This window comes from Notolabrus celidotus, chromosome 6 (assembly GCF_009762535.1).
Source record: "Notolabrus celidotus isolate fNotCel1 chromosome 6, fNotCel1.pri, whole genome shotgun sequence".
NCBI classification, from domain to species: Eukaryota; Metazoa; Chordata; class Actinopteri; order Labriformes; family Labridae; genus Notolabrus; species Notolabrus celidotus.
This window is the reverse complement of record NC_048277.1, coordinates 16,534,967-16,561,242: the sequence shown is the minus strand read 5'-3', so window position 1 is coordinate 16,561,242 and position 26,276 is coordinate 16,534,967. Positions and strand designations below refer to the sequence as shown.

The window sequence follows — 26,276 nt, the reverse complement described above, 5'->3', positions numbered from 1 at the left end:
GTGGGAATCATTCACACTCCCACCGTAAACTACTGCTGCTTTGACCAATGAAACAGCACACACACGCAAAGTACAGCCATCTCCAGAAAATGATGGAGAGAAGGACTCTTTGTAAATTACAGAAATTAACTGAATATTTGATATTTATAGAAAGAGCTGTCACTTATAATTATTTGTTTCTTTTGTTATATATCCCCTGATAGTGATTCTACCCACCAGTGTGTGAAACCTCACCAATATTTGCAGATGCATCCAAAGGAGTAGTCTTCATCTGTAAATTTTAAATGACTGACTGCAGCATATGTGTGCAGCCCTGTCAGTGACCTTGCAATTTATCTCCCCTATGACCCAGGGACATGATGATGAGGTTGGCTTGTGTTTGGTCACCACTGTGTCCCAAGAGGGCAATACGGGTGTGTGACCTTTGCCCTTAGTCTGACCCCGGGAGAGGAAACACTGAGAGGTTCATAGACGGGAGAAACATGTGAGCTCTGAGGCAGTTTTTCAGATTTATCTTTTTTTTTTTTCCTACAACTGGTGAAAGATATTCAGTTGCTCCAAAATGCTTAATTTGTGATATTCACATCAAACTAGCACAACATATTTGATCCAATTACATTGCTTATCAATGACGTTTTATTATTCTGAATGAACAGAGACAAACAGGAAGTTTAACAGTAGGACCATTAATGTACCACTGTTCACAAAGGCCACATGTGGACAAGATTAATAACACAAATAAAATTATAACGCTAAACAATCATATCTTAACTTATACACTTATGAACAAATATCTTTGCTCCCAATTTTGTAATTTACAGTTCCAAAATTGTTAAAATGATACATAACTCTCATTACCCCTCAATGAACAAGTTCTAAATAAAGACACACAAACTCATTTTCATGCATCCATTGGCTTCATGAGGACAAATGCAACTAAAATATAAACAAAAATATACACTGAAAATTTAACTGACAACACTGAAGTCCACCCATTCCCTTCATATATTACTGACAATCTGTCACACCACACAAATAGAAAACATGAAAACAAAGAAAAACTAAGAGGTGACCGCCCCTGCAGGATGTCCTTAAAGTGCAACTTAAGATGTAAAGCTAACATACAAGAAAGTATTATTGAAAATGTTTTCCTCAAAAGAGCTCAAATGTCTTTGTTTGCACAGATATTGTTTAGTTCAGCAGTTAGTTACATATTCATCTATGTTTAAAGACAAGAAAAGAGTATTAACCCTCTTCTTTTTGTTGAAATGAGGAAAATCCTTCAACTTGTATCAAGATCATTGCCCTTACTTAGACTTTATCCAGCTGGCGTATTCTTTTATTTCTTGAATTTCATTCTTAATTTTTGGTTTACAAACCTGTCAAATTACAAAAATGAGCCGGTAAATTCGCTGTATGAAAATTAACAGTTTATGATCTTTTGTTAATGTTATTAATAATGATTATTATGTAGAATGAATAGCCGTGTTCAGCAGCAGAAGTTGGTCAAGTGTGATGGGCCTGGAGTTAGTTCTGATCCATGGTAAAGTTAGACTCCGCTCTACAAAAAGCAAAGAAAAAAAGCATACAGTTGGTTAAAACCTTTTTTTTTTTTTTTTTTAAATAAAACAGATTAGTGTCAGAATTTAGATTTAGATTTTTTAAGTCTTGGCTTGCAAATGAAGCAATCATTTTCATTCTTTTAATCGCATTTGGCCCAAAAATCATAATGTATTCCAGGCTTCATGTGATTTTTCCTAACGGTATAATGTCCCCTTCCAGTAAACATGACTGATATGACTTTACATCAAGGTGACTTTGAGGAGCAGCACGTGCGGATCTGTGCTGTGAAAATCAACAAACAGCACAGGTGAGCCTCATGAGGGGGGCATGAGGCTCATGTGGTTTGTATCCGCATTTCACAATGTGGCCCTCACTGAGTGACAGCAGAGGTGCCGTGCTGTCTGCAGCAGCATCCTGGCTGCATGTCTTCTCACTGTAATCTACGCTATGAACAGAGATACCATACAAAGAACAGGAGTCACGTGCAGCTTGGGAAGTTTGGATCTGCTGCCACCAAGAGGACACTGAATGCCTCACATGTCACAGCAGCAAACGCACTATACCTGCATTGAGTGTTTGGTAAGAAGACAGCGTGTCAACGTGACCAGGACGCTGTTTTTTTTAGATAAACTAAAGGGACACTTACATTTCTTTGTTCTGCATGTGGTTGTTGTACTGAAGGATTGGTGGGATGCTTTCTTCATCATCAGGAAGCTGTGAAAAATCAGACTTAATGATTTATCTGAACAAGATCAACCATCAACAACACCTTAGGTGCACTTATTGAGCCATACACTGGAATATTTTAAGCATTGCAAATAGAGGTAGCAGAATGATCTGCTTATTAAGTTGCATAAAATGGGCAGAAAATCAGCCTCAGGGCAGGATAAGAGCCATGTAGCAGTAAAATGTTGCAAACAGGAACTGCAAACAAACCATAAATCCCAACCATGATTCATATTTATATAAACAAAATATATTTAAGTATTTCTCATAAAGCATCAGAGCTAAACTTTGTCTTGATTGGCTCCTCACATGTATATATATTCTTTTAGAAATTCTTCCAGTCAGATCAGGTTATTTGAAAGCCTACAAACAGGAAGGGAATGAGCATCTGAAGCATCTGACCTGTTACTGCAGATTAGTCTTCAAATTAGAAATATAAAAACAATAGACTACAATAAACAATCAAACAAAATCATAAAAAATATGTGATTGGTAAGATATACAGTACTGATACTGTGTATTTGTGATGAAGAACTTCTCACTGCACTGAGACTCTATGTTGACGTTCCTGTCTCTTACCTCCCAGTAGGGCTCATCATCAAAACAATTGTCATCTGCTGCATCCCCCCAGATAGGTAATCTTAAAATACAACCTGAGAGGAATACAAATACAGTCATTGTCCTGATACACACAATCTATTGGGCATTATGTGTGTCTGTGTTGTGTTATGTTCAATTATAGTGGTTTAATTGGCTGTAGTGCTTTATATGCTTACCAACCATGATGCCTCCTCCGATACCAAAGCAGATGGCCACACAGAGGCCTGCTGCCTGGAGACCACCCTGCCGAGTGGGGGCAGTGTCTTTGAAAGCACCCTCAAAGTCAAAAGTGTTTATAAGCCTTAAGTGCAGAAAAGGAGAAAGGCACAATGATGGCTGTTTGGGACACAATGTCAAGTAAATACCATATTATTTTTCAGATCTTGTACTCATACTCATCCACCAAAATAATCTGCCATTCTAGCAGCTATTTCCTATTTCCTATCATCAACCACTCACCCTTCTGAGCCATAAACTGATACTGTTGCAGCTGCTGCAGTAATGGCTCCCACAATACCACCTATGACTCCTGGCATGGCATGCAGGTTATGGATCCCACATGTGTCCTGGATCTTCAAATACTTTTCCATGAATGGCTGACAGAGAGAAATCAGTTGAAAAAAGTGTTAGATTTGACCTTACTTTAGGAAACACAGGTTGTGACTTACAGATAATTTAAGGGCATATGAATTGATTTAGCTTATGTCCTTGATTGACTCCTTAACTGTAAACTCAATACTGCTGTATCATACCGTGAGGTAGATGTAGCCCAGAGTGGAGATGATCCCACAGCAGAATCCAACGATCAGAGACCCGTAAGGCATCAGCATGAACTCTGCTGCAGTTCCCACGGCCACGCCTCCAGCAAGAGTGGAGTTCTGAATGTGAACCTGAGAAACAAGTGTAGGGAAATGCACCTGTTATTCTCAGAACTAGAAGTAGTGTAACAGCGTGATGTGGCGCCACTGGAAGATGTGTACAAACATATAAACAATGTCGATTATCACCATGTCTAGCTTCCCGTGTTTCTGGAAGAGGCTGGAGATGGCCACAGTGGTGAGCACAGTTGAAGCCAGAGCGAGGTAGGTGTTGATGGCTGCTCTGTGCTGCCCGTCCCCATGGTCTGTGATGGCTGAGTTAAAGCTTGGCCAGAACATCCACAGAAAGAGTGTGCCTATTTGCAGAAAGAGGGACAGACCTTAAAAAACTAGCAGTTCCTCCAGAATGACAGGAAGTATGGTGGAGAAAGAAGGCATGTAAAAATCATTCCCACCAATCATAGCAAAGACATCTGAATGGTAGACGGAGCCTTGCAGACGGCTGCTCTGGTCCAGGTTTGGTCGATAGAGCATCCATGAGACGGCGAGACCATAATAACCTCCGAATGTGTGGATCACCATGGAGCCTCCGGCATCTCTGGCCTTCAGGAGAGAAAATATTAGAGTTAGTAGTTGAGGCAGAAGAAGTAGCTTTTGAGGCGATCATGTTCCTCATGAGCAGTATGTATAAGGTTTAACCAAACATACTTTTTTTAGGTTTTGAAATTTAAAAAAAGCTTGATTTGATTTTCAATTCTGGAAAATATCATGGATAAATTAAAAATATATTGCAATGTTTTGTACAAAGCATCCTGTACCTTTGACAGTGTTTGTATTTTGGTGTAATCAGTAGCTCCAACTTACATGAATGAGATCCAGGATAATGTATTCCTCCACAGCGAACAAAGTGATCCCAAACAAAGTCATAACCAACAACTGGACTGGACTCACTTTACCCAGCACTGCCCCATAGGCGATTAAGCAGCCCGCCACACAGAAGTCAGCATTGATCAAGCTGAGGAAGAAGAACAGTTGCAATGTTAGGGACAGAGAAGGAAATGTGATTTCATTTGGAGTATGTGCTTGCCAAACATGACACTCTAGTTCTTTCTTATTAGCCCGTGTCTCTGTTAATTAAATGGAATTCTTTAACCTTCCTGTTATGTTCATTTCTTAGGGACATCAATAATGTTCCTAGGTCAACTTGACCCGGGGCATATTTAATGATTCAAGAGTGTCAGAACCCCAAAAAATCCCAATAAACATTTTCTGAATCTCATTATTACCTCCATTACTAACCATTTAAATCAATATTTATGCATTGGTGTTCTTTAATTCTCACAGATCATGGTTCAATGAGCATAATTCACTTGTTTTTTTATGAAAATTCATGTTAAAACTTTTTTTTAATGTACATTGGAAAGTGATTGGGGTGAAATATGTCATGCAGTTGCAAAGAAACAATTAGCATTTGACACTTCTGTTCTGACCCCTTTTAGCCTCCAGTATCTATGTAATATAAACATGCAGGGGGGGTTGCAAATGTGTGAAATGAACCATTTTTATTTTATATGTTGTCCACGCTAATTAAGCCGAGAAGTTTCATACCGAAAAAATTTATTTTAACATTTTTATTTTTGAACTTTAAAATGGGTCAATTTGACCCGCAACATAACAGGAGGGTTAAGACAAAAAGAAAATAACTTCCAATGATTTGTAAATTCAGTACTTAAGAAAAAACCCAACATTTACTTTTCAACTCCGATCTTTATCTTTCCATCAGTGTAGTCCAGGGCATGGAACCAGCCTTGCATTAGCAGTGCCCATTGCAGGCCAAAGGCTGCGATGAGGAAGTTGAAACCAACTGCGCCAAAGCTGTACCGCTTAAGAAATGTCATCAGGAAACCAAATCCAACAAAGATCATCACATGGACATCTTGGAAACCTACAGGGTAAAGACAGATTATAGGGATAAAGTTGGTGGGAATTGGCACAACGAAAGAAAAGTAATGGAATCACTGGGTTGATATTCAATCTTTGCTCCTTGCTGTATAGAGTTGGCTTGCTGTACACTTGGAGTCTATATCCTGGGAACTAGATGCATCTGTGAGCTAATTTTTTATTTGGTAAGCAGACCTTTGAGTCTCATTCACACAGATTCTCATCTGCCATTATTCAGGTCAGTCCAATCACAACCGTGTAAGTAATATTAGGCTGGTTTGATACGATGACTGACAGATGTGATGAGATGAGGCAAGCAACGAAAATAGATGATGCTGACATGAAACTTATTGTGGTATCATGCCATGCCATCTGACTGTGTTTTATGGGGAACTAATGATTGTGGTTCAGTGGTCATCTCTGGCTCAGGAGACCTACTGTACCCCTCCAAGTAGCTGCTATGTCAAAAGTTCTAACAGGTTGAAACCTCCTGTCACAATTTGAACCCATACCTGTTCATCCTTTAGGGCCTATGTCTAGTAACAGCATTTCTGTGTTGTTTTTTTTTAGTGCAATTCAAGAGCAAACACTTCAGCGTTTTCCTGCTCAGTGTGCTAAGTGTAAAAATGACCTCAGTGTCGGCTGTTTTTTTGTGGCTGCACTCAGTGCTTTTAGGTGCAGGTATAGCTCCACCTCTGGAACACCATCATGCTTATCAATTTCATCTCTCTACCACCAGCCAATCCAATCAAACAGGGGGTGGGACTTCTGGTATTAACTTTGTCAACAACAATGGCAGAGGTTGGTGTGGAGCATAACATAACCACACTAATTTGTTAAGGTTAGGTACAACTTCCGGGCCTAAAGCTGCTGCTAATGCTAAGACTGATGATTTAATTGTTTATACATTTTTATTTGTAAAATTCTGTTGAATGTGAAGTGTACGGAGCAATTTCAAGCAGACTTCTGGAAAGCAGAAGTGCCCAGGACAACTTTTTGTAACCTAGCAAATCCAATCATGGACACAGGCCCTGGAACATGGTTTATTATTATCAGTTCAGGAGCACAATGTGAACTGTGTGTAAACTCCTACAAGTATGTATGTTAAAAAACAAATATTAAGAAACTGAAATTATGCATGATAAAATCGTAACTGTTTAATATTGGTCACATTATTTTGTTAAATCAGCCAACAGGGTTATAGAGACATGTTTAAGATAGGTGTTAAAGGTGACATATTAAGCTTTTTTTTATCAAAATATATTGGTCTAAGAGGTCCCCAAAACGGACATACTCATGAATGAATGGATAAACACCTGAAGACAGTGTACCAGGGCCGGCCCGTGGCATAGGCAGTATAGGCAAATGCTAGGGGCGGCGGCCATCCATAGGGGGCGCCACTAAATGAGTGAGGAAGAAAATGTGAAGATAATAGGAAAAACAATATTGTTTTATCTAATTTAATTTTGGATTAAATGGCAGAATGATGCCAGTAAACATTTAAAAGCTTGTGATTCACTTTTGGTTTTAAAAATAATGGTATGCAAATCAGTTTTTGAAGTCTATAAGTGTTCATGATTACCTGTTTTTGTTTTGTTTTTGTTATTTTCCTTACACTTTGGAAGCTGTTAGCTTAATTAGATAGAAAATGTAGGTAAGGCTTAAATAAGCATTTTGCTTCTGCCTTTTCAGTCACCACTTAATACATTACTGTTGCTTTGTTTCAAGTGTCTGCACTGTGAAAATTATTGTGTTATATAATGACTGATTAAACTAACATTTTATTAACGTTCTTTTCGAGGTTATTTTATTTTAAAACAAAGGAAACCTGTAAAACATAAAGCTGGATGTCAGTTGTCTTTCAGTGCATATGTGATGGGATTGTTGGAGTTGATAGCAATACAAGGGGCACCAGCTCAAATCTTGCCTAGGGCACCAAGTCGGCTAGGGCCGGCTCTGCTGTGTACATATAGTTTGCTTTGACAACATGTCACCAAAGTGCAGGTCCACGTGAGAGCATATTGGAGAAGACGGGGAGACCAAGTTGACATGATGAGGACATCATTAACTTTAACAGTAAATTAGTTTATGCTGCAGGGTTTTATAGTCAACAAAAATAGAGATCATTTTCCCCAATTACAACACTAAACAACAATTATAATTATTAGAATATAATATGACTAATGCCACAGTGGTAACTGAAAACAACTCATTGTCTTGAGATTGTCCACGACATTTGGTGGAAAGAATCAGAAAAGAAGCTAGTGAGATTATGCTGAGAATTTATAGAGAACTTCCAAAGTCAAAAAAAGAGTCCTCAAGGTTCATTATAACAAATCAAAACAACAATGAACACACACAGTCTGATCTTTAATGTGGGACAGCCACTGTCTGCTTTAACAATCCAACAGAAGAGTGTGGATACCAGCCAGTAAATAAACAAGCCAGTATCCTTTACAATGTAACACTGTAACTGTTTGACACACCTATGGGCACAATAGCTTTCCTCTGCACTGTGAGAAACAGTATAGTTTTTCATGGAGAATTTTGCATCAGAGTGTAATTTTTACCAAATGATATACAGAGGAAGCTTCAGACACATTGGTGTCCTCCTGTCAACACAGACAGGGCTTTGTATTTTGAACTAAAGCCTTGTGAAAGCACTATGAAGCCTTATAGGTCTCATGACATCACACTGTATCAGGATGCACATAAATCATTTGACATCAAACACCATATCTGAGATTGCGTAATGATAGCTTGACATTGACACTGTGGGCTGTTGTGTTCACTATAAGCAAACTATACACTCACATGCACAACCCAAATTATGTACTACATGATCATAATTTAAACACAAAGAGGAACACCTTTTCAGCTGAAATTACATTAGAAAAAAAGCCTGAGCTAGAGGGAGTCAGACCTCAGGGGAAATGTGCACCTGTAAGTGTCAGATCCTTGTCAGCAATGTAGGAAGCATTTGATAGGCCTGGAATTAATCCTCAACTTTGAAACTCAAGTACACATGTATTTAACTCGAATGGAACATAAAGAAACAGCTAAATATTAATGGAGTGCTTAGACAATGACCCACATTTGGGAAAAAGGTGGATTCATAAAGATACAGATGTTTATTTTATAGTACAAAAGGTAAAGAGAGGGGTATATGGATATAATAAATGTTGCAATATATGCCCACTAATAAGACAGGTAGAAAACAGACAATACTAGAAAGATGATTTTAAAAAGAAAAGGAAGTTACTTACTTGGATATCGAAAGTAGAAGTCATTCTCAATGTCACTTGATATATTGTTATTTTTTCTGTACTCTATCCAGTGTGGATCTGATTCTTCATTGTAACGAATAAAAACTCCGAACAAGATGATCATGGCTATTTGCCACACAAAGCACACTGCCGGCAGACTCAGACGAACGTTAGTGTGTTTTGGACGGTCACACAATTCCCTGAAGCTTTGAATGCAACCCATTGTCCTCAATTAGTTTTTTTTTTTTGTAGTAGTAATTTTCAGACAGAAGCTCACCTGAGCATCTCAAGCAACAACTGAAGATGAGCAGAGACGGGTGTTGGCTTTATTATGAGGGCACTCCCACTATCACTCCCTCTGTTGCATTTTGCACTTGGAATGAACTTCCCTCACTTCTCAGGTGTTCATACATCTATAGTAAGAGAAAGCTTCTTGACTATTATTTCTTTTATACATAACATGTTTATGACTTATTTGGTATTGTAACATAAAGCAAATAATACAAATAGTACATGTCCAAAAGGACAGGGGAAACATGCCTCGTGTCCTGATCAAACTGGAGAAATAAGTCACATTCTTGGACATCCGATAACCTGATTGTGTTGGTCACATCAGCCTGGAAAGGTAAAAGGTTAAAATAAATATGAATTTTTCTTGGAACTTCCCCCCTCATCACAAACTCTCTTTTCAGAGTTAAACCCTTTTTAAAAAATCTAATAGTACACATATAGACAGTCTGTCACATGTTTTTTTCTGTTCTTACTATAAGCACGGGGGTGGGACTTTCTTGTCTCCTCTGCAGGGTTGATCCTTGAAGCATTAACTGTAAATAATGTGTATCCATGCTGGGCCCCATTAGAAAGATGCACAACAGGTTTACCACAAGTCAACCATTACAGCAGCAGGGCTCAAGGTTGAGACAAGGGTTCTTTCGTTATTTAGAGTCCAGTTTCCCTGTTTCTGAGGTGTATTGCAAAATTTGAATTGGATACTTATTTGTATTACCTATCCCAATTTTAAGTGCTCAAAGAGTTCAGAAAGTACTGAATTTGTGTGATAATTAAAATGAATGGTAATTTAATTAGCTTGGAAACAAATAAACTGAGGAAAGAAATGTGTGTGGTTCAAAAATATGAAAACATTCTTAATTACAGTAAGGTGGGAAGGTATTAAGGGTCCATCTGACTATGTGTTTTGAGGGAAAGGATAGTCATCTTAAAATGATTACATCATGAGGTTAGAATGCCCTCTTGCTGTGAACTGAACCTGAGGATTCACTGTTATGTTTGTGCATGAAATACATTGATGGAGCATTTAGCCAGCTCATTTGGTTTTTACACAAAGACTGGGAACATGGGTGTAAAAGCTCTCCTTGCTTTGCTTTAAGGTTAGAACATAAATTCCCCTCTTTAGAGCTTTAGCCTTCCTAAAGCTCTCTACTTTGCACAAAGAATCTTGTGTGTTTAATGTGTTGGACTACCTTATAGGTAGCTGACAAGCAATTATTCAAGCACCTAGTTGAGACTTCGCAATACATGTTTTCTATATGTTTTCATTTGCCACTTATTCATGTAACACTCATAAGTGATTATAGAAAATATTTGGGACTTGCCTGTATTTAACAAGCTAAAAAAACAAGCTTGATAACCTGATAGCTTCCTGTTAGCTTTAGATAACAGCTTAAGTTAGCAAGCTTTGAAGTAAATTCCAAGCAGGCGAAATTCCAAGCTAGCATTTCTTCCTCAAGAGGAGATAGCACATTATTTTATTATTTGTATCTATTATTTATCAAAATAATATGTTCATTAGAGGTGTGAAAAAATATCAATACAGTAATATATCACAATATTTTGACCTCTGATATAATATCGATATTTCAACTCTTAATATAAATTTTTTGTAAAAATAAAAATTCATATTTTAGCCGAGTTTGAACTAAAATATGACTTCAGTATTTCAAAAACAATAAAGTGGAAAAGTTGTTTTCAATCAAATAGTTTTGACTTAATTTTTCCTTTAAATTTTGAGTAATATTGTGCGATTTACATTATACACAATCTGTATTTTTTTCTTAGTTTACTTTGTAGAATATCCCAATATGTCACAATATTGTGATATCTTGATATATAGTGATACTATCGTATCGTGACACAAGTGTCGTGAAGCATATCGTATCGTGAGGTTCTTGCCGGTACTCACCCCTTATGTTCATGTGTTTGCTATTGTTGAGTACAACCAACTGAAAAAATGTAACTCGAATGAAGAAATGTTTCTATGTGAATAGAAACTGACTTCCTGACTGTATGACTGAGTCATGATGTATGATTTGAAAATGGCCATGAAGGTCCTTATCTTACAGTGACATTAAAAAATATGTTAGCAGATCATATATAATGTAGATATACATTTGTGTCCTCACCAATAAGGAAACTCATTAATTAGAATGAGTGAGCAGGTATCCATGCTCATTGATCTCACTGCTCAGCTGGGCACTGCTACCTTGGTGATGCTATTCTGGCAGATGATGTGCTCTTTGGGGAAGACGTGTACCATTGACCAGCTTCATTTAGGAACCTCTATCAGACCTGACAAAGAAGCTCTTCAATCACAAATGTAATTTTTTCCTGTCAGTTGGTTGTGTTTGACACGTCACCTTTTACACAGTGTGAAGCATTTGTCAATAGTTCAAGCATGTTACACTATTTTAATTCTAGTGCAAGGTGAACAAGTGATGTTCTCAGTAAATAAACTTGATCTTTGACTTGATGAAAAAGGGAAAAGCTAATCTCAGTTTACCATTAAAATATGACAGTGAGCCAGCATGCACAATACAAACACTCTGAAAATGCAACGTGTAAGCGTGTAAGCTCTGAGGTCATCAGGTACTGGTCTGCTTTCAGTCCCGAGAGTCAGAACGAAACATGGTGAAGCAGCATTTAGTCATTATGCACCACATATCTGGAACACACTCCCTGAAAGCTGTAGGTCTGCTCCAACTCTCACCTCTTTTAAATCAAAGACTAAGACTTTTTTATTTGCTACTGCCTTCCTATCTTAGCTCATTTTAACTTGCTATAAATGCAAATTTTAAATTTACTTTTAATATATTTTTAATTTTCCTTTTCTGTTTTATTATATTCGTCATTTGAATTATGCTCTTTTCAGCTTGTCTGAATGTTTCCAATGCTTTTAATGTTTTAATGTAAAGCACATTAAGTTGCCCTCGTGTATGAAATGCGCTATACAAATAAAGTTGCCTTGCCTTGCTTTTTATCAACTTATTATCTTCCACCCTTGCTTTTCTTATTTAGGCGTGTCAAAAAATCTGTAGAAGAGAGTGTCTATTGTAGTTAGAGTATATTAAATGTTGGCTACTTCTTATTGAAGCGCTCTCAAACATAAGGTTCCAACTCAAACACTTCTTTTTCTGGCTATACCAGCTGAATAGGTATCTTCCCAGTACTTCTGACACTCATATAAACACATTTAGTGGAATGAAGTGCATGGACTAGCAAACACGTTGGCACCATGACTCAGTATGACACGTACAGTCGTACACTGTTGTCACATCATCCGAGATTTTCAGTTTACACAACTTCATTTCACTCATGAAACTGTTTCACTTTGATCCAAGAGAACAGCCCTGCAGAAAAAAACATGTTTCCCATACACTTTTATTTACTTTACCCTAATGAAATCTGCTCTAGCCTCAACCACAGTGTGTGCTTTCCTTTGAAGACCATTGACTTAATCTCAAGTACCTCCACGTACTTTTTGTTACTATCAATAAACGTAATATGATTCGCCTGCTCACAACACACACTTGCTAACTTGCTGATAAGTGGCATCAACAATGTCTTTTGTTCTACTTCCTCTGATGCAAACAAACCAGCATGAACGAGCTGTTTTTAAAGGGATGGAGAACAACGTTGGAAAAACGATGCTATTTATTATGGCTGTGCTTCCCCTGCTTTAATAAGCCTAATGTGTGTTGTGAAAGTGTTTTTATGGCAGAGTCACTTTATGTTTACAACTTAAACTGAAACTAAAAAATGTAAATGAAAAGACTAGATAAAATGCTTTGGGTCTCTTTATTTTGAACCACTTATAATGCAACACATCCATTGGTACAACATTTCAAGTAAGTTAGCCAATAGGGAATAAATAAAGTTGATCTTATCTCTTAAATTACAATACTTGTTTTTTCACCCTCATGCAAGTGAAGACATACAGCATAGCACCTTAAGAATAACTGGTTGTGAAGATACTTAATCATATATTATACGCACAGGATTTAACAGTTATTGATGTGAAATTTACAAATTCATCAAATGATGAGCTAGCTGTTGTTCTAGTGTGTGAAGCTCCTCATCAGGCAGAAGATACCTCTTGATAATACCTGTAACGTCTCTCTCTGTAGTGAGCTCATAGTCCTTCTTGTTCTTGAATGGTAAATGTCCAGCCAGTTCACAAAGAGCAACATTGAAGGCAGACTCCTCTTTGGCACCAAAGCAGGATATTCTGGGCCATACAGCAATACGAACACCTTTTCTTGAACAGCGATCCTTTTCACTTTGTATGCTCTCACATGGTGGACAACCTCTTGTCAAGAACAGGTTGTGAGCAATGTTACGCTCCACAAGAAAGTCTGTGACTCTACAGACAGCTCTGGCCACTTTCTCGACCTGCTCTGATTCTGTGTAAAACAAAAATCCACCAGGAAAGTCCAGCAAGCAATAAAATCCCTTCTCAGGGGCCAGTGGCTTTGCTGGCATGGACTCTATCTTCAGCTCATGGTCTAGGTAGTACCCATGTAGGTGTAAATGATTGACAGATGCAAAAGCTCCAAGACTGTTGAACCCCACACGGAAGCCAGGATCAGAGCTGAGGAGCACAGATTCAACACCAACCTGGATGGCGAAAGTTGTCAGTACCTGTGGGAAACAGCGTGAAGGATCTGGAACAAAGAGACAATGTCCAAACTCAAGAGGGCTGACATTGACCAGCACAACCATCTTACAGGGTGGATGCTGCTGCCCCCTCTCATGTCCTCCCTCAGTGGCCTTGACCATCTCACATATGATCTCTTCTGGATTGATTTTGTTAAAATTGAACTGTTTGGCGTTGAACTCCTGTTGAATGCTCAGTATCTCCTGAGGCTTCCTTCTCTCTAGTCCTCTTTGGATATTCAGCTGGGCCACAAAGCCAAGCTGGCCAGGGAGGATGCGTGTTTGTAGATCCCCAAGGTGGTAGCGGAAGAGCCCTCTGTCCATCCTGTCCGTCCAGCCTGCTTGGACGGTTGAGTCAAACTTCGCTGGCATTAGGGTGTTACCTCTGCTCCGACACACGTCTGTGACATAGTCCTGGTTGCTGTACACAAATGGTAGAGGCATGGCTGGATCTGCTGGCAAACAGAAGGGCAGACAGAGGTAATGAAACAAAAATGTTCACTGTGTTGGGTAAAAAAGATGTGATTTAGCTGAATCATCACAGAGGCAGCATGGGGGGCCTGTTGGAATAATAGCTACAAAGCTTTTGTCTCAAAATGCTCATGGGCCAATAACATATCAGAAACTATGACAATCACAAGTTCCCAAACCTCTGTCTGACTGATTGAAAGTACATTTTTTTATCTAATCAACAGCTCAATAAGTTTTATATTAACTGTCAGAGAAGGCAAACACACATTTGTATATGTCAATCTGGATTATGTGATGGGCATTTATGCTTATAAAATAGCCTGAATCATAAATCAGTAGTCTCAATTGTTGCCAGTAAACTTTATCAGTATGATCAATGAAATGTCTTTAAATGTAGCTGAAGTTTACAGTAAATTGCAGCTCTTAAATCTTCACAACACTATCAAAAACGCTGAACAAACCTTCATCATACAAATAAAAGTTTGTTACCGAATCTTCATCAAACTCTGGACTAAAAAAAAAAATACAGTTTTCTGAAAATATTTACTTTTTGTACTCTTGCTTGTTTCTCTGGCTGTTTACCCATGACACATGTCTAATTTAGTATAATTTAGACAGGACTAACACGATTCTATTGGCCCATCAAATTCAGAGTCCTGTATTTAAGTGGTAGATAAATACCTGAACGAAGACGTGGTTAAATCTGGCTCTGATTGCCATTGCTATTCTTCATTCATTTTTCCCTTTTACCGGAGCAGCTAGCTTCCACACTTCAGTATACTTCTTCGTTGGTGTTTCTGGAGGTATTTCCGGAAATATTTCCGGGTCATTATTTTCAAAATAAAGGCGCCGCCAATTTTTTTTTAAAGAATAAAATTAGAGTGACACTGTTTGTACATTTACAGTATTTCTCAATTGCTAAAACACATTTATTGACATCCACCACGCTATTCTCAACACTATGATCATACCCCAAGTCAATCAAAATTAAAAACAATACTGAGCAGTCATTACACACTACATAAAACAATTGAAAACACAATGCTCAGAACATGAAGCTGTAGAAATAATGTTTATTGTTCACAGTAGGCTAAATGAATTTTACAAAAAAAAATCCTCTTTGAATTTAGCACCTTTATACAGTAAAAATAAAGTAAAAACCATAGACTGTATAAAATAAAAACAAATATAAATAAGAAGCACATGGTCAATCATAGTTACTATGATTTCATCAGAAGTTACTGTTCTTTGTTTTCTCTCCCCTCCTCTTCCTCCTCGACCACCTCTTACACACACTCTTCCTCTGCCTCTCAGATTATTTCTTTCCATTGTACAACCTTCAACAACCAGTGCTTTCTGAACTGGCTTATACTGGTTTCTTCACATCATTCGCCACAAGTGTGATCAATTTTGACTGGTTGTGTTTAAGCTGTGACACCTATCATTCAATTGTGTTGAACTTTTGCTACCTGTGCTTACCATTATGCAACACAAGTGCATCACAGTGCAGAATGTGTTTTAGTGAGTGAGAATGTTTGAAGTTGTTGTCTAACAGGTGAAAAGTGCTTATGCTTTTGCCAAAAGAGTGACTGATTCAATACATGGGTTCAGGCCACTAAGAATTTAGTTCAGACAATAGGGTTTAGTGTTTTAGCGATTGAGAAATACTGTAGGTAAGCATTAATAGAATTTAACTTTAAATACAGAAACAACCATTTTGATTGGTTTTTAATAATAAAGGAAATCAGGTGTTTCCTCACAAGCATGTTAAATTGATTTAAAATAAAAACATATCACATAGGCTATGGACAAACAAGGAAATATATTACAGATCCATCCAGGAAGGTGGGATCAGCCTGAGTAACACCATGGGCATTTTGTGAGTGGGGTGGCTTTAAAGGTTTCACGTAAAAGGAGACCCTTATGTTTGGACTCTTATACCTAACAACAAACAGATAGATCATAATCAGATTTCATTGGATGTCAGATCACTTTGATTTCATTTGAATTACACTTTAAATGAATATGACTGGATATAAAGGTCAAACACATCAGAGATTATCTGTAGGCTATGACTGAATCTCTATCTTTATTACCACTAGTACCCTATGTGTGAAAGTGAGGGGAAAAAAGGTCTCTGTTTCCCCCTTATCCCTGCGCCAGTGACACATCATAACCCAACCAGTCAGCAAAATGGACAGAGAATATAAAGCCTAATGGTAAAACCCCCTGAAACTCAAATAGCCTCCCTGTAATATTGAACTACTGAGCAGCTTCCCAGATTTTAGCAGCTGACACATGGAGGCTCAACTAACTTTGAAGGAATGAGCAGATGGCCAATCAGGCATCATGGTTATTTTAGTCACTGCATGCTTTTGGAGATAAAGCAGGCAGTGATTGGCAGAGCTGTGTACGTCTGCCTCAAGATTGGGGGTTCTTACCACTGTCGACAAACCTTAGCCAACTGGTTAACTGAGCAAGCCGAGTTTTGAATCCAGGTTTAATTTGTCATAGATAATAGGGGGAAAGTAAGGCAAAGGATGGAATCCAACAACAACGCAGTAAGTAAAGCTTTTTAAGAATTCTGAAAACTTGTAAGCAACAATATATTAAGAGTTGTTTCAGTGGTAGCGCACTTAAGTATTCTAATTCCTTTTTTTTTCTTCTTGTATTTCTGTCTGAAGTAAAATGGTCCAAACCTTTTGAGTATTTTAAGAAAAGGCTAATAAAGTTTGTATCTGTTTGGCAGAGGTAACAGCCTGGTCAGGCATGCCTTTGGTTACTTTGAACACGAAGAGTGTCTATTACTGACATAATACTCACTAAGTTTACATGCTAGCTTGTTGTGAAACACCAAAGTTATTTTTAACTCATTCCTACTATTAGATAAGCATGGTGGCTTTTAATGTTATTGTACCTTCTACTTCAAGACAAACCGTTGAATAAAAAAACTGGAAAAAAGGAGCATGTAGTCATGATTGTGTCAGCCTGTCTGTAACTTTAAAATGCCTGACTGTTTTGTACTAATCTCTTTTGTAGACAGAACAGAAAGCAGGGGATGAGTCTCATGCTCTATATTTAAATGTGACACCAGATACTGATGCAGACCTCACAGCAGAGGATTCCCAGTCATTTTCAACAGTCATTGTCCAAGGTATGTTCATCCTATCATGAAATAGAAATTGAATCATGTGTTAAAGTTCTAACAATAATGAAGTACAATCTAAACTTTTTGGTGTTATTACCTGGGATTAGTTTGTAACACATATTGTAAACAAAGGTTAAAAATACATTCAGTGATTTCATAGGCCTGTGTTGAAAACAGGTTTAAGCTGAGTAAACAACCAACTAAATATATATATCTTTAATTGTGCAATATTTTTTCTTAGAAATTTTCAGAATAAATAATGAATTAAACTAAATTGTAGAGCCAGTGAAAAAATATTTCTACATTTGAATATAGTATCTTTCAGTGACTCCCTGTAGTTGAACAAATGAATTTGAAAGCTCACCAAGTTATTTGGCTTGACTTCTGTACTCATTAGGCAAAAATTAGTCTTACTCTGCAGTGATCCCATCTAATCTTCTGATCGCTTAATAACTTATTTTTGATTCCTCACACCAGGACAACCTGAACCTGACCCCATGGTCCAACCTAGCCCTGATCCAGATGTGGAAAATGCTATTAAGCCAAGTCTTCAGATAACTTTTAACACTTCTACCGTCAAAAATGGTGGAGATCTGAAAGTCGAGATCCCAGTAGTTGGGCATCCAGCACCAAAGATTGAATGGAAAAGAGATGGGCAGGCAGTCAAAGAGACTTCAAGACTAGAGGTTTTAAATACATCATCGCTGACAGTTCTTCATATCAGACATGCCGCCAGGGAGCACTCTGGTCAATACTCTATCATAGCAAGCAACAGCTCTGGAAAATATACAGGAGAAATCACCGTGGTTGTTCTTGAAAAGCCCGACCCACCCACAGGCCCTGTGATGATTGATGAGGTCAGCTCTGACTATGTTATTGTCTCCTGGGTGGCACCCGAATACACAGGAGGCTGTCAGCTAGACAACTATGTAGTGGAGAAACGGGACATCTCAAGCACTGAATGGCAGACTGTGTCAGCGACAACAGTAAGAACCACAATCAAAGTCACCAAACTGAAGACAGGAAATGAATACCAATTCAGAGTGTTTGCCGAAAATAGGTATGGGAAGAGTACTGCAATCACCTCTCCTATTGTGATGGCACAGTATCCTTTTAGTGTGCCCGCTGCTCCTGGCACCCCCTTTGCATCCACAGTGACAAAGTACAGCATGGTGGTTGAATGGGTGCCCCCCGCCAAAGATGGAGGAAGCCCAATCATTGGCTATCACCTTGAGCGCAAAGAGAAAAACAGCATTTTATGGACCAAACTGAACAAACTTGTCATACCTGATGCTCGCTTCAAAACAAGTGGGCTTGAAGAAGGCATTCAATATGAATTCAGAGTCTTTGCTGAGAATATTGCCGGACTTGGCCCATCAAGCAAAATATCTGAATGCTACGCGGCAAGAGACCCCTGTGATCCACCTGGCAAACCTGAAGCTGTTGTTATAACCAGAGAGAACATCACACTTCAGTGGGCAAAACCAAGAAGTGACGGTGGAAGCACAATTACAGGCTATGTTGTTGAAAAGAAGGAGCTCCCAGATGGCAGATGGATGAAAGCACACTTCACAAATGTTATTGAGAATCAGTTTGCAGTCACGGGTTTAACTGGAGGCCAAGGTTATGAGTTTAGAGTCACTGCTAAGAATGCTGCTGGTGTTTGGAGTACACCTTCAGAAAGTGTAACCATCATTGCTCAGGATGTTATTGAAGGACCAACAGCATACATTGATCCAAAGTTCAAGAACACCTCTGTTTTTCAAGCTGGTGAGACATTCATCATTGATGCTGATTACTTTGGGAAACCTCTTCCTGAAGTAACTTGGCTAAAGGATGGGAAAGAAATTGACCAAGTTACAGCAAGAATGGAGGTCAAAAACACTCTGACTCACACAACCTTGACTGTCAGAGACTGTACACGAGTGGATGGGGGACACTTTCTCTTGAGCCTCAGTAACAGTGGTGGAACTACATCGATCCCAGTTAATGTGAAAGTCCTTGATAGACCTGGTCCTCCAGATGGACATCTGAAGGTTAAAGTTGTCAGTGCAGAGAAATGCTCTCTTCACTGGAACCCTCCGGTTAATGATGGTGGTGCTAGTGTTTCCCACTACATAATTGAAAAAAGGGAGACCAGTCGTGTTACTTGGACAGGTGTTGAGTCTCAAGTTGAAGCTCTCAGTTACAAAGTGACAAAACTGGTGCCTGGAAAAGAATACATATTCAGAATTGCTGCCACAAACAAATATGGTGTTGGGGAATTTCTTGAATCAGACCCATTCATTGCAGAAAACCCTTTTAAGACACCTAGTGCACCATCTACCCCTATAGCGAGTGCAGTGGCTGGTGACTCTGTAGTGCTAACATGGGAAAGGCCTGAGACTGATGGAGGCTCAGAGATTGATGGCTACATCTTGGAGAAACGGGACAAAGAAGGAGTAAGGTGGACTAAATGCAACAAGAGAAGACTAAATGACCTGCGTTTCCGATGCACTGGGCTCACAGAGGGACACCACTATCAGTTTAGAGTACTGGCTGAGAATGCTGCTGGTGTTGGTGCACCCAGTGAACCAAGTGAGTACATTAAAGTATGTGAAGCTACCTACCCACCTGGTCCCCCTACCAACCCAAAAGTGATAGACTATTCCAGCAGGACTGTGTCTCTGACTTGGTCACGGCCCATCTATGATGGTGGAGCAGCCATCAGTGGGTTTGCTGTTGAAATGAAGGAAGCAGCAGAAGATGAGTGGACGACATGCACACAAAGTACAGGTGTAGAGGACACAAACTACACAGTGAATAGACTCAGAGAAAATGCAATGTACAATTTCCGGATACGTGCGATGAACGCAGCTGGGATTGGAGAGCCTGTGGATCTACCTGGAATTGTGGTGGCTGCAGAAAAATTGGAGGCCCCTGAGATTGAGCTGGACAGTACCTTGAGGAAGATTGTCAGTGTTAGAGCCTGTTCCACTTTACGTCTCTACGTCACCCTCAGAGGGAGACCAGAGCCCGAGGTAAAATGGACAAAGGAAGGTGGTGCCCTCACTGAGCGTGCTCAAATTGAGGTAACAAGCTCCTACACAGTGTTATTGATTGAGAATGTCAATAAAAATGACACTGGAAAATATGTGTTGACTGCTGAGAACCACAGTGGTTCAAAATCAGCTTTCATCAATGTCAGAGTATTGGACTCCCCCAGCGCACCAACCAAACTAGAGGTAAAAGATGTAAAGAGAGACTCTGTTTTAATCTCCTGGGAAGAACCTCTAATTGATGGAGGAGCAAAGATTTCACACTACATTGTTGAAAAACGAGAGGAGGCTAGAAAGGCATTCACAAGCGTCTGTAGCAACTGTGTGAGAAACTCATACAAGATTGACAATCTTCAGGAAGGATGCTTCTATTATATCCGCGTCCTAGCTGTGAATGAGTTTGGTGCTGGTTCGCCGGCAGAGCTCACTGATGCTGTTAAAGTGTCTGAGGCTCCACCCCCTCTAGGCCGAATCACACTCTGTGATGTTACTAGCAATAGTGCAAGGATCTCTTGGGAAAAGCCTGAGCATGATGGAGGAAGCAAAATCATATATTATGTTGTAGAAATGCAGGCAAAAGGAGATGACACATGGACCATATGTTCAGAGAGTAAAGCACAAGAAGTAACTGTTAATGGGCTGATGAAAGGAAACGAGTATTTCTTTAGAGTAAGTGCTGTGAATGAAAAAGGAAAAAGTGAGCCAAAATCCCTTTTGGCACCTGCTATAGTTGATGATACTAGTGCTAAACCCATTATCAACCTGCTGTCAAACACCTTTGGTGTGAAGGCAGGAAATGATTTAAAGATTGATGTTCCATTTAAGGGTATACCACCACCTACTGCAGAATGGATGAAAGATAGCAACCCACTGAAAGAGACAAGCAGGGTAAATGTGCACACATCTGATTCATCATTCCAGTTAATTATTAAAGATGCAACCAGAGTGGATGCTGGCAAGTATGAGATTACCGTGGCCAACTCGATTGGAACCACATCCGCTGAAATCTTAGTCAATGTTTTTGAAAGACCTGGACCACCAATTGACCTCAGTGTGGATGAAGCGAGTGCTGACTTTGTGTCTCTGTCATGGCAGCCCCCATATTATACTGGTGGATGTCAAATAACTAATTATGTAGTTGAGAAGAGAGACACAGGCAGCACAACATGGCAGACTGTGTCAGCTACAGTTGCAAGAACATCAATCAAAATTTCCCGTCTAACACAGGGCACTGAATATCAGTTTCGTATTGCTGCAGAGAATCGTTATGGCAAAAGCCAATTTGTTGAGTTAGAACCTGTTGTTGCTCAGTATCCCTTTAAGCCCCCTGGTCCCCCATTAAATGTCTGTGTTGAAAATCCCTCAAAGTCTATCATGATGGTTGCATGGGACAAGCCAGATAGTGACGGTGGTAGCCCTATCATTGGTTATCACATTGAATGCAAAGATCAAAGTAGTATTTTGTGGACAAAGTTAAGCCGTAACCCAGTGACTGAGAACCAGTTCAAGGTTACAACCATTGAAGAAGGTTTGATATATGAGTTTCGAGTCTGTGCTGAGAACATGGCTGGTGTTGGACCATGCAGTAAAGCATCTGAACCTGTAGCAGCTAGAGACCAGTGTGACCCCCCTAGAAGCCTTACAGTCACTAATATAACTAATAGCTCAGTTTCCCTCTCATGGGACAAACCAGAATATGATGGTGGGGCTAAAATAACTGGGTACATTGTTGAGCGTAAAGAGCTGCCAGAGAGTTGCTGGCTTAAATGCAACTTCACAAATTTGCTAGACACCTTCCTGGAAGTGACTAGCCTAACAGAGGGCGAACAGTATGATTTTCGTGTGATTGCCAAAAATTCAGCTGAGCTGTTCAGTGCACCTTCTGAAACCACAGGCCCTGTTACAGTGCAGCATGACGTAGAGCCACCTAAAATTGTCATGGAGGACAAATTTAGACAAGCGGTTGTTGTCAAGGCAGGGGAACTCCTCAGAATAGATGCTGATATCGCTGGTCGCCCTAACCCTACAGTGTTTTGGTTGAAGAATGGTAGAAACATTGGGAGCAAAGGAAGGGTTGAAATAACAGCAACAAAGACAAAAACCTCTCTAGTTGTCAGAGAAAGTGTTAGAAAAGACTCAGGACAGTATACTCTGACTTTGCAGAGTCCAGGAGGAACAACATCGAGAGCTGTTACATGCAAAGTCCTAGACAGACCAGGACCACCTGCTGGGCCTCTGGAAGTGTCTGGAGTCACAGCAGAGAAATGCACACTGTCATGGGGATCCCCACATGAGACTGGTGGTGCTGAGGTCATGTACTACATTGTTGAGAAATGTGAAACCAGCCGTGTAGCTTGGATTGTTGTTTATGGTGACATGATGGCAACCACTTGTAAAATAACGAAGTTACTGAAAGGAAATGAATACCTGTTTAGGGTAAGAGCAGTTAACAAGTATGGTGAGGGTGAGAATTTGGAAAGTGACCCTATAAAGGCAACTGATCCGTATACTATCCCATCTGCTCCAACCAATGTTGAGGTCACAAGTGCAACCAGTGATTCCATGACTGTCTGCTGGCAGAGACCTGCCACTGATGGCGGTAGCCGTATCAGTGGTTACATTATTGAGAAGAGGGAGAAGCAGGGTGTTCGCTGGGTTCGTGTCAATAAGAAACCAGTTTATGACCTACGTGTCAAAGCTTCCTGCCTGCATGAGGGTTGTGAATATGAATTCAGAGTTTTTGCTGAGAATGCTGCAGGGCTAAGTGAAGCAAGTTCCTCGTGCCCACTCACTTTGGCAGAAGATCCAAAGTTTCTGCCTTCTCCTCCCGCCAAACCCACTATAGTTGATTCATCCGGAGCGTCCATTACTCTGTCCTGGAATAAGCCACTTTTTGATGGTGGAGCAGCAGTCACTGGGTACAAAGTTGAATACAGAAAATCCACAGAAGAAGATTGGACTGTCGGTGTCCATAACACAGATAAAACTGAGTTTGCAGTTACTGGACTTACATCAGGGACAGAGTATATCTTTATTGTCAGATCCATCAACAAAGTTGGCATCAGTGAGCCCAGTCCTGAAACAGATCCTGGAGTTGCAATGGAGAGAGAAGAGGAACCAAGGTTTGATGTTAGCCCAGAGATGAGGAAGACTCTGCTTGTTAAAGATGGCAGCTCCTTCACTTTGACTGTGCCTTTCACAGGAAAACCTGTACCCAGTGTGACATGGGATAAAGCAGATGTGGATTTGAGAGTCAGAGGATTGATCAACACCAGCAACTCTGTGACCTCTATCACAGTGGAAGGGGCAACACGTGACGACTCTGGCAAGTACAGAGTCAAGCTGCAGAATGTAGCTGGGTCTGCCTCTTTGACACTGAATGTGAGGGTTTTGGATTCACCTGGTCCACCATCAAATATATTAGTTAAAGATGTGACCAAGAACTCTGCTACAGTTTGCTGGGATATCCCAGAGAACGAGGGGGGAGCCTCTGTCAAGAACTACCATGTAGATATCCGGGATATTAGCAGAAAAGGGTGGACGAGACTCTCAGACAAATGCCGTCGACTGTCCTACAGAGTGTCTGACCTGGAGGAGGGAGGTATCTACTTCTTCAGAATCACAGCTGAAAATGAGTATGGGGTCGGTGTTCCAGCTGAGACGAAGGAGGGAACAAAAATGACAGGTACAAACATAAGAGTAGTAATGTTTAGTGGGAATAAAAAAACAAACAAATACTAAGTTACACCTGTTTTCATCTTTCCAACTTGCATTAAGATTTATTCTTTCTTGTGTGTGTGTTTTTGTTTCTTTCAGATACAACAGACTGGGAGACAAATCAAGGAGCTTAGGTCTCATCCTTCTGAACCTGAATTCATCCTCTCCTGAGCTTCATGTCAAAATCTTATCTCATCTAAAAAAAAAAATGTTGTTCAGGATATCGTATGCAATGCTCTACAAATTTTATACATTACCAGTAGGTTCATTTTTTAAGAGATATAATGAAAAGTAGTTTTCTTTCATGTTGTTTACTGTTGGTTTTTGTCAATGGGGTATCTAATTTCTAAAAAAAACAAGCAGTGATTCCCTGAATGTTTTGTTTTTGCCTCAAAATAAAAATGATATTTGTTGGAAATCTAGAATAAAATAAATCTGATTAGAACAGCTGTTTCACTTCTACTTTTAATTTGTTCATTAGACTTGTTTACTACAAACGACAGATAGTATGAAGACAGTCCAAAGACATGATTAGTGGATCAGTCCAAAAACAACAAGGTAGTTGTTTAAAGATTTATTGTCTGAATTGTGAAATTTGAGGCAGAAGACTGAAAGTTATCTCAAGCTGTTCTGTTTTGTGTTATATATGCATACATGCATCTATGCATCACGAGAGATAGTTACTACACATTAATTGGAGAAGCTGCAAAACCTAAAATAAAATAATGCATTTAAGTTGATTCAACTTTATCAAGGAAGAAATTCTGTAACTTATAGCAGGGGTTCCCAAAGTGTGGGTCCCCCTGAGGGATCGCGAGACACAAATGGGGGTCGTGAGATGCCTTCTCGAATGTTTTTTTTAAAGTTATCTAAAATTAGTACATTTTACTCATTATAGTACAAAATTTAGACAAAAACAGTAGCTAACCTTGAAATAAAACCTTGAAAATAGAAAATGTACTGAGTTTTCTGCCTTTCTTTGTTGCCAGATGACTCCTAAGTTTAGGGTTAGTGAACAGTTAATTATCAAAAGCATCAGTAGCAGTAGGTTAGTTCATAAAGGCACAGGAAACACAGCCACATGCTCATATAGATAGGCTAATTCTCTGTAGGCCAGCTAAATGAAATCACTTTGAGGGACAGCAGGGGTCGCGAGTGTTTGGCACCTATATTTTGGGGGTCGCAAGCTGAAAACTTGGGGAACCCCTGACTTATAGTGTTTAATTAAAGGCTTTATTTAAATGTATTCATTTCAACTCAATATCATCTGATTTTCTGGAACAGTTCTATCACAAGCTATAATATAGGATAAGTTGATAGCACCTACATTTTAGATGACACTGCTGATGTTATTAGGCCTACTTTCAATGGACCTTCAATGCACTTCACTCCCTTATCTCTTTCTTTCTTTTTTTCCTATTGAATCTTACACTAATCTCAAATAAATGAACAATCAAATACATTCATTAATGAATGAATGAAGGAATTAATGTTTAAGCTTGGTTAAATAAAAAAGAAGCCTGCTTCAATATTTTATTGGTGGCACCCTGAAAAGCAAACCTGAGGCAATACTTAAGTAAGGCAGTCCTGCCTTCGTTATGGGTGGTAAATGTGGCAACAACTCAAGTTTTTAAACTTTTTACTACACAGGGTTACACCTGTTCAGGGGCGTCGTCAGGAATTCTGGGCCCCCTGAAAAGATATTTCAGTAGTCCCCATCCCCACAGCCAACCCTACAAAATATAACATTGCTGATATAATACTGGTTTATTTGCATTAAACAAAAATACATGCTTAAAACGATGCTGGTTGGAGTGCTGGTGGCCGACCGGTCTAAGCGTCCTACGTGTGGAGGCTATAGTCCTCGTCGCAGAGGTCGCCAATTCAACTCCTGGCTGGTCGACCATTTACTGCATGTCTTCCCCCACTCTCTACTGCCCACATTTCCTGTCTCTCTTCAGCTGTCCTATCCAATAAAGGTGAAAAAAAGCCCAAAAATATGTCTTGTCTTGGTTAACTGACTCGAATCTAAGCTACA

At 39.4% G+C, this 26,276-nt stretch overlaps 3 protein-coding genes across 4 annotated transcripts; 1 reads left to right on the top strand and 2 right to left on the bottom strand.

Moving 5' to 3' along the window:
- Positions 1 to 561: 561 nt before the first annotated feature.
- Positions 562 to 9,137, bottom strand: rhcgb (Rh family, C glycoprotein b). Its single transcript, XM_034685840.1, has 11 exons — positions 8,915 to 9,137; positions 5,460 to 5,652; positions 4,572 to 4,722; positions 4,163 to 4,310; positions 3,897 to 4,063; positions 3,642 to 3,779; positions 3,349 to 3,485; positions 3,066 to 3,190; positions 2,869 to 2,942; positions 2,210 to 2,277; positions 562 to 1,561 (listed from the first exon to the last, which is right to left on the bottom strand). Exons 1-11 carry the CDS (start codon positions 9,135 to 9,137, stop codon positions 1,528 to 1,530), a joined length of 1,458 nt encoding a protein of 485 aa, XP_034541731.1. The 3' UTR covers positions 562 to 1,527.
- Positions 9,138 to 12,987: 3,850 nt separating this feature from the next.
- On the bottom strand, positions 12,988 to 15,157 carry gdpgp1 (GDP-D-glucose phosphorylase 1). Of its 2 annotated transcripts, none has more exons than XM_034686316.1 (2): positions 15,017 to 15,157; positions 12,988 to 14,316 (listed from the first exon to the last, which is right to left on the bottom strand). In XM_034686316.1, the coding sequence occupies exon 2, from the start codon at positions 14,306 to 14,308 to the stop codon at positions 13,232 to 13,234; it is 1,077 nt and encodes a 358-aa protein (XP_034542207.1). In that variant the 5' UTR covers positions 14,309 to 14,316; positions 15,017 to 15,157; the 3' UTR covers positions 12,988 to 13,231. The 2 variants fall into 2 exon arrangements, with proteins under 2 accessions (XP_034542207.1, XP_034542206.1); XM_034686315.1 differs by having other exon boundaries at positions 12,988 to 14,319; positions 15,017 to 15,156.
- Positions 15,158 to 16,875: 1,718 nt separating this feature from the next.
- On the top strand, positions 16,876 to 24,445 carry LOC117813976 (titin-like). Its single transcript, XM_034685061.1, has 6 exons — positions 16,876 to 16,896; positions 17,375 to 17,489; positions 17,961 to 19,253; positions 19,818 to 20,554; positions 23,724 to 24,206; positions 24,338 to 24,445. Exons 1-5 carry the CDS (start codon positions 16,876 to 16,878, stop codon positions 23,742 to 23,744), a joined length of 2,187 nt encoding a protein of 728 aa, XP_034540952.1. The 3' UTR covers positions 23,745 to 24,206; positions 24,338 to 24,445.
- The last annotated feature ends 1,831 nt before the right edge of the window (positions 24,446 to 26,276 follow it).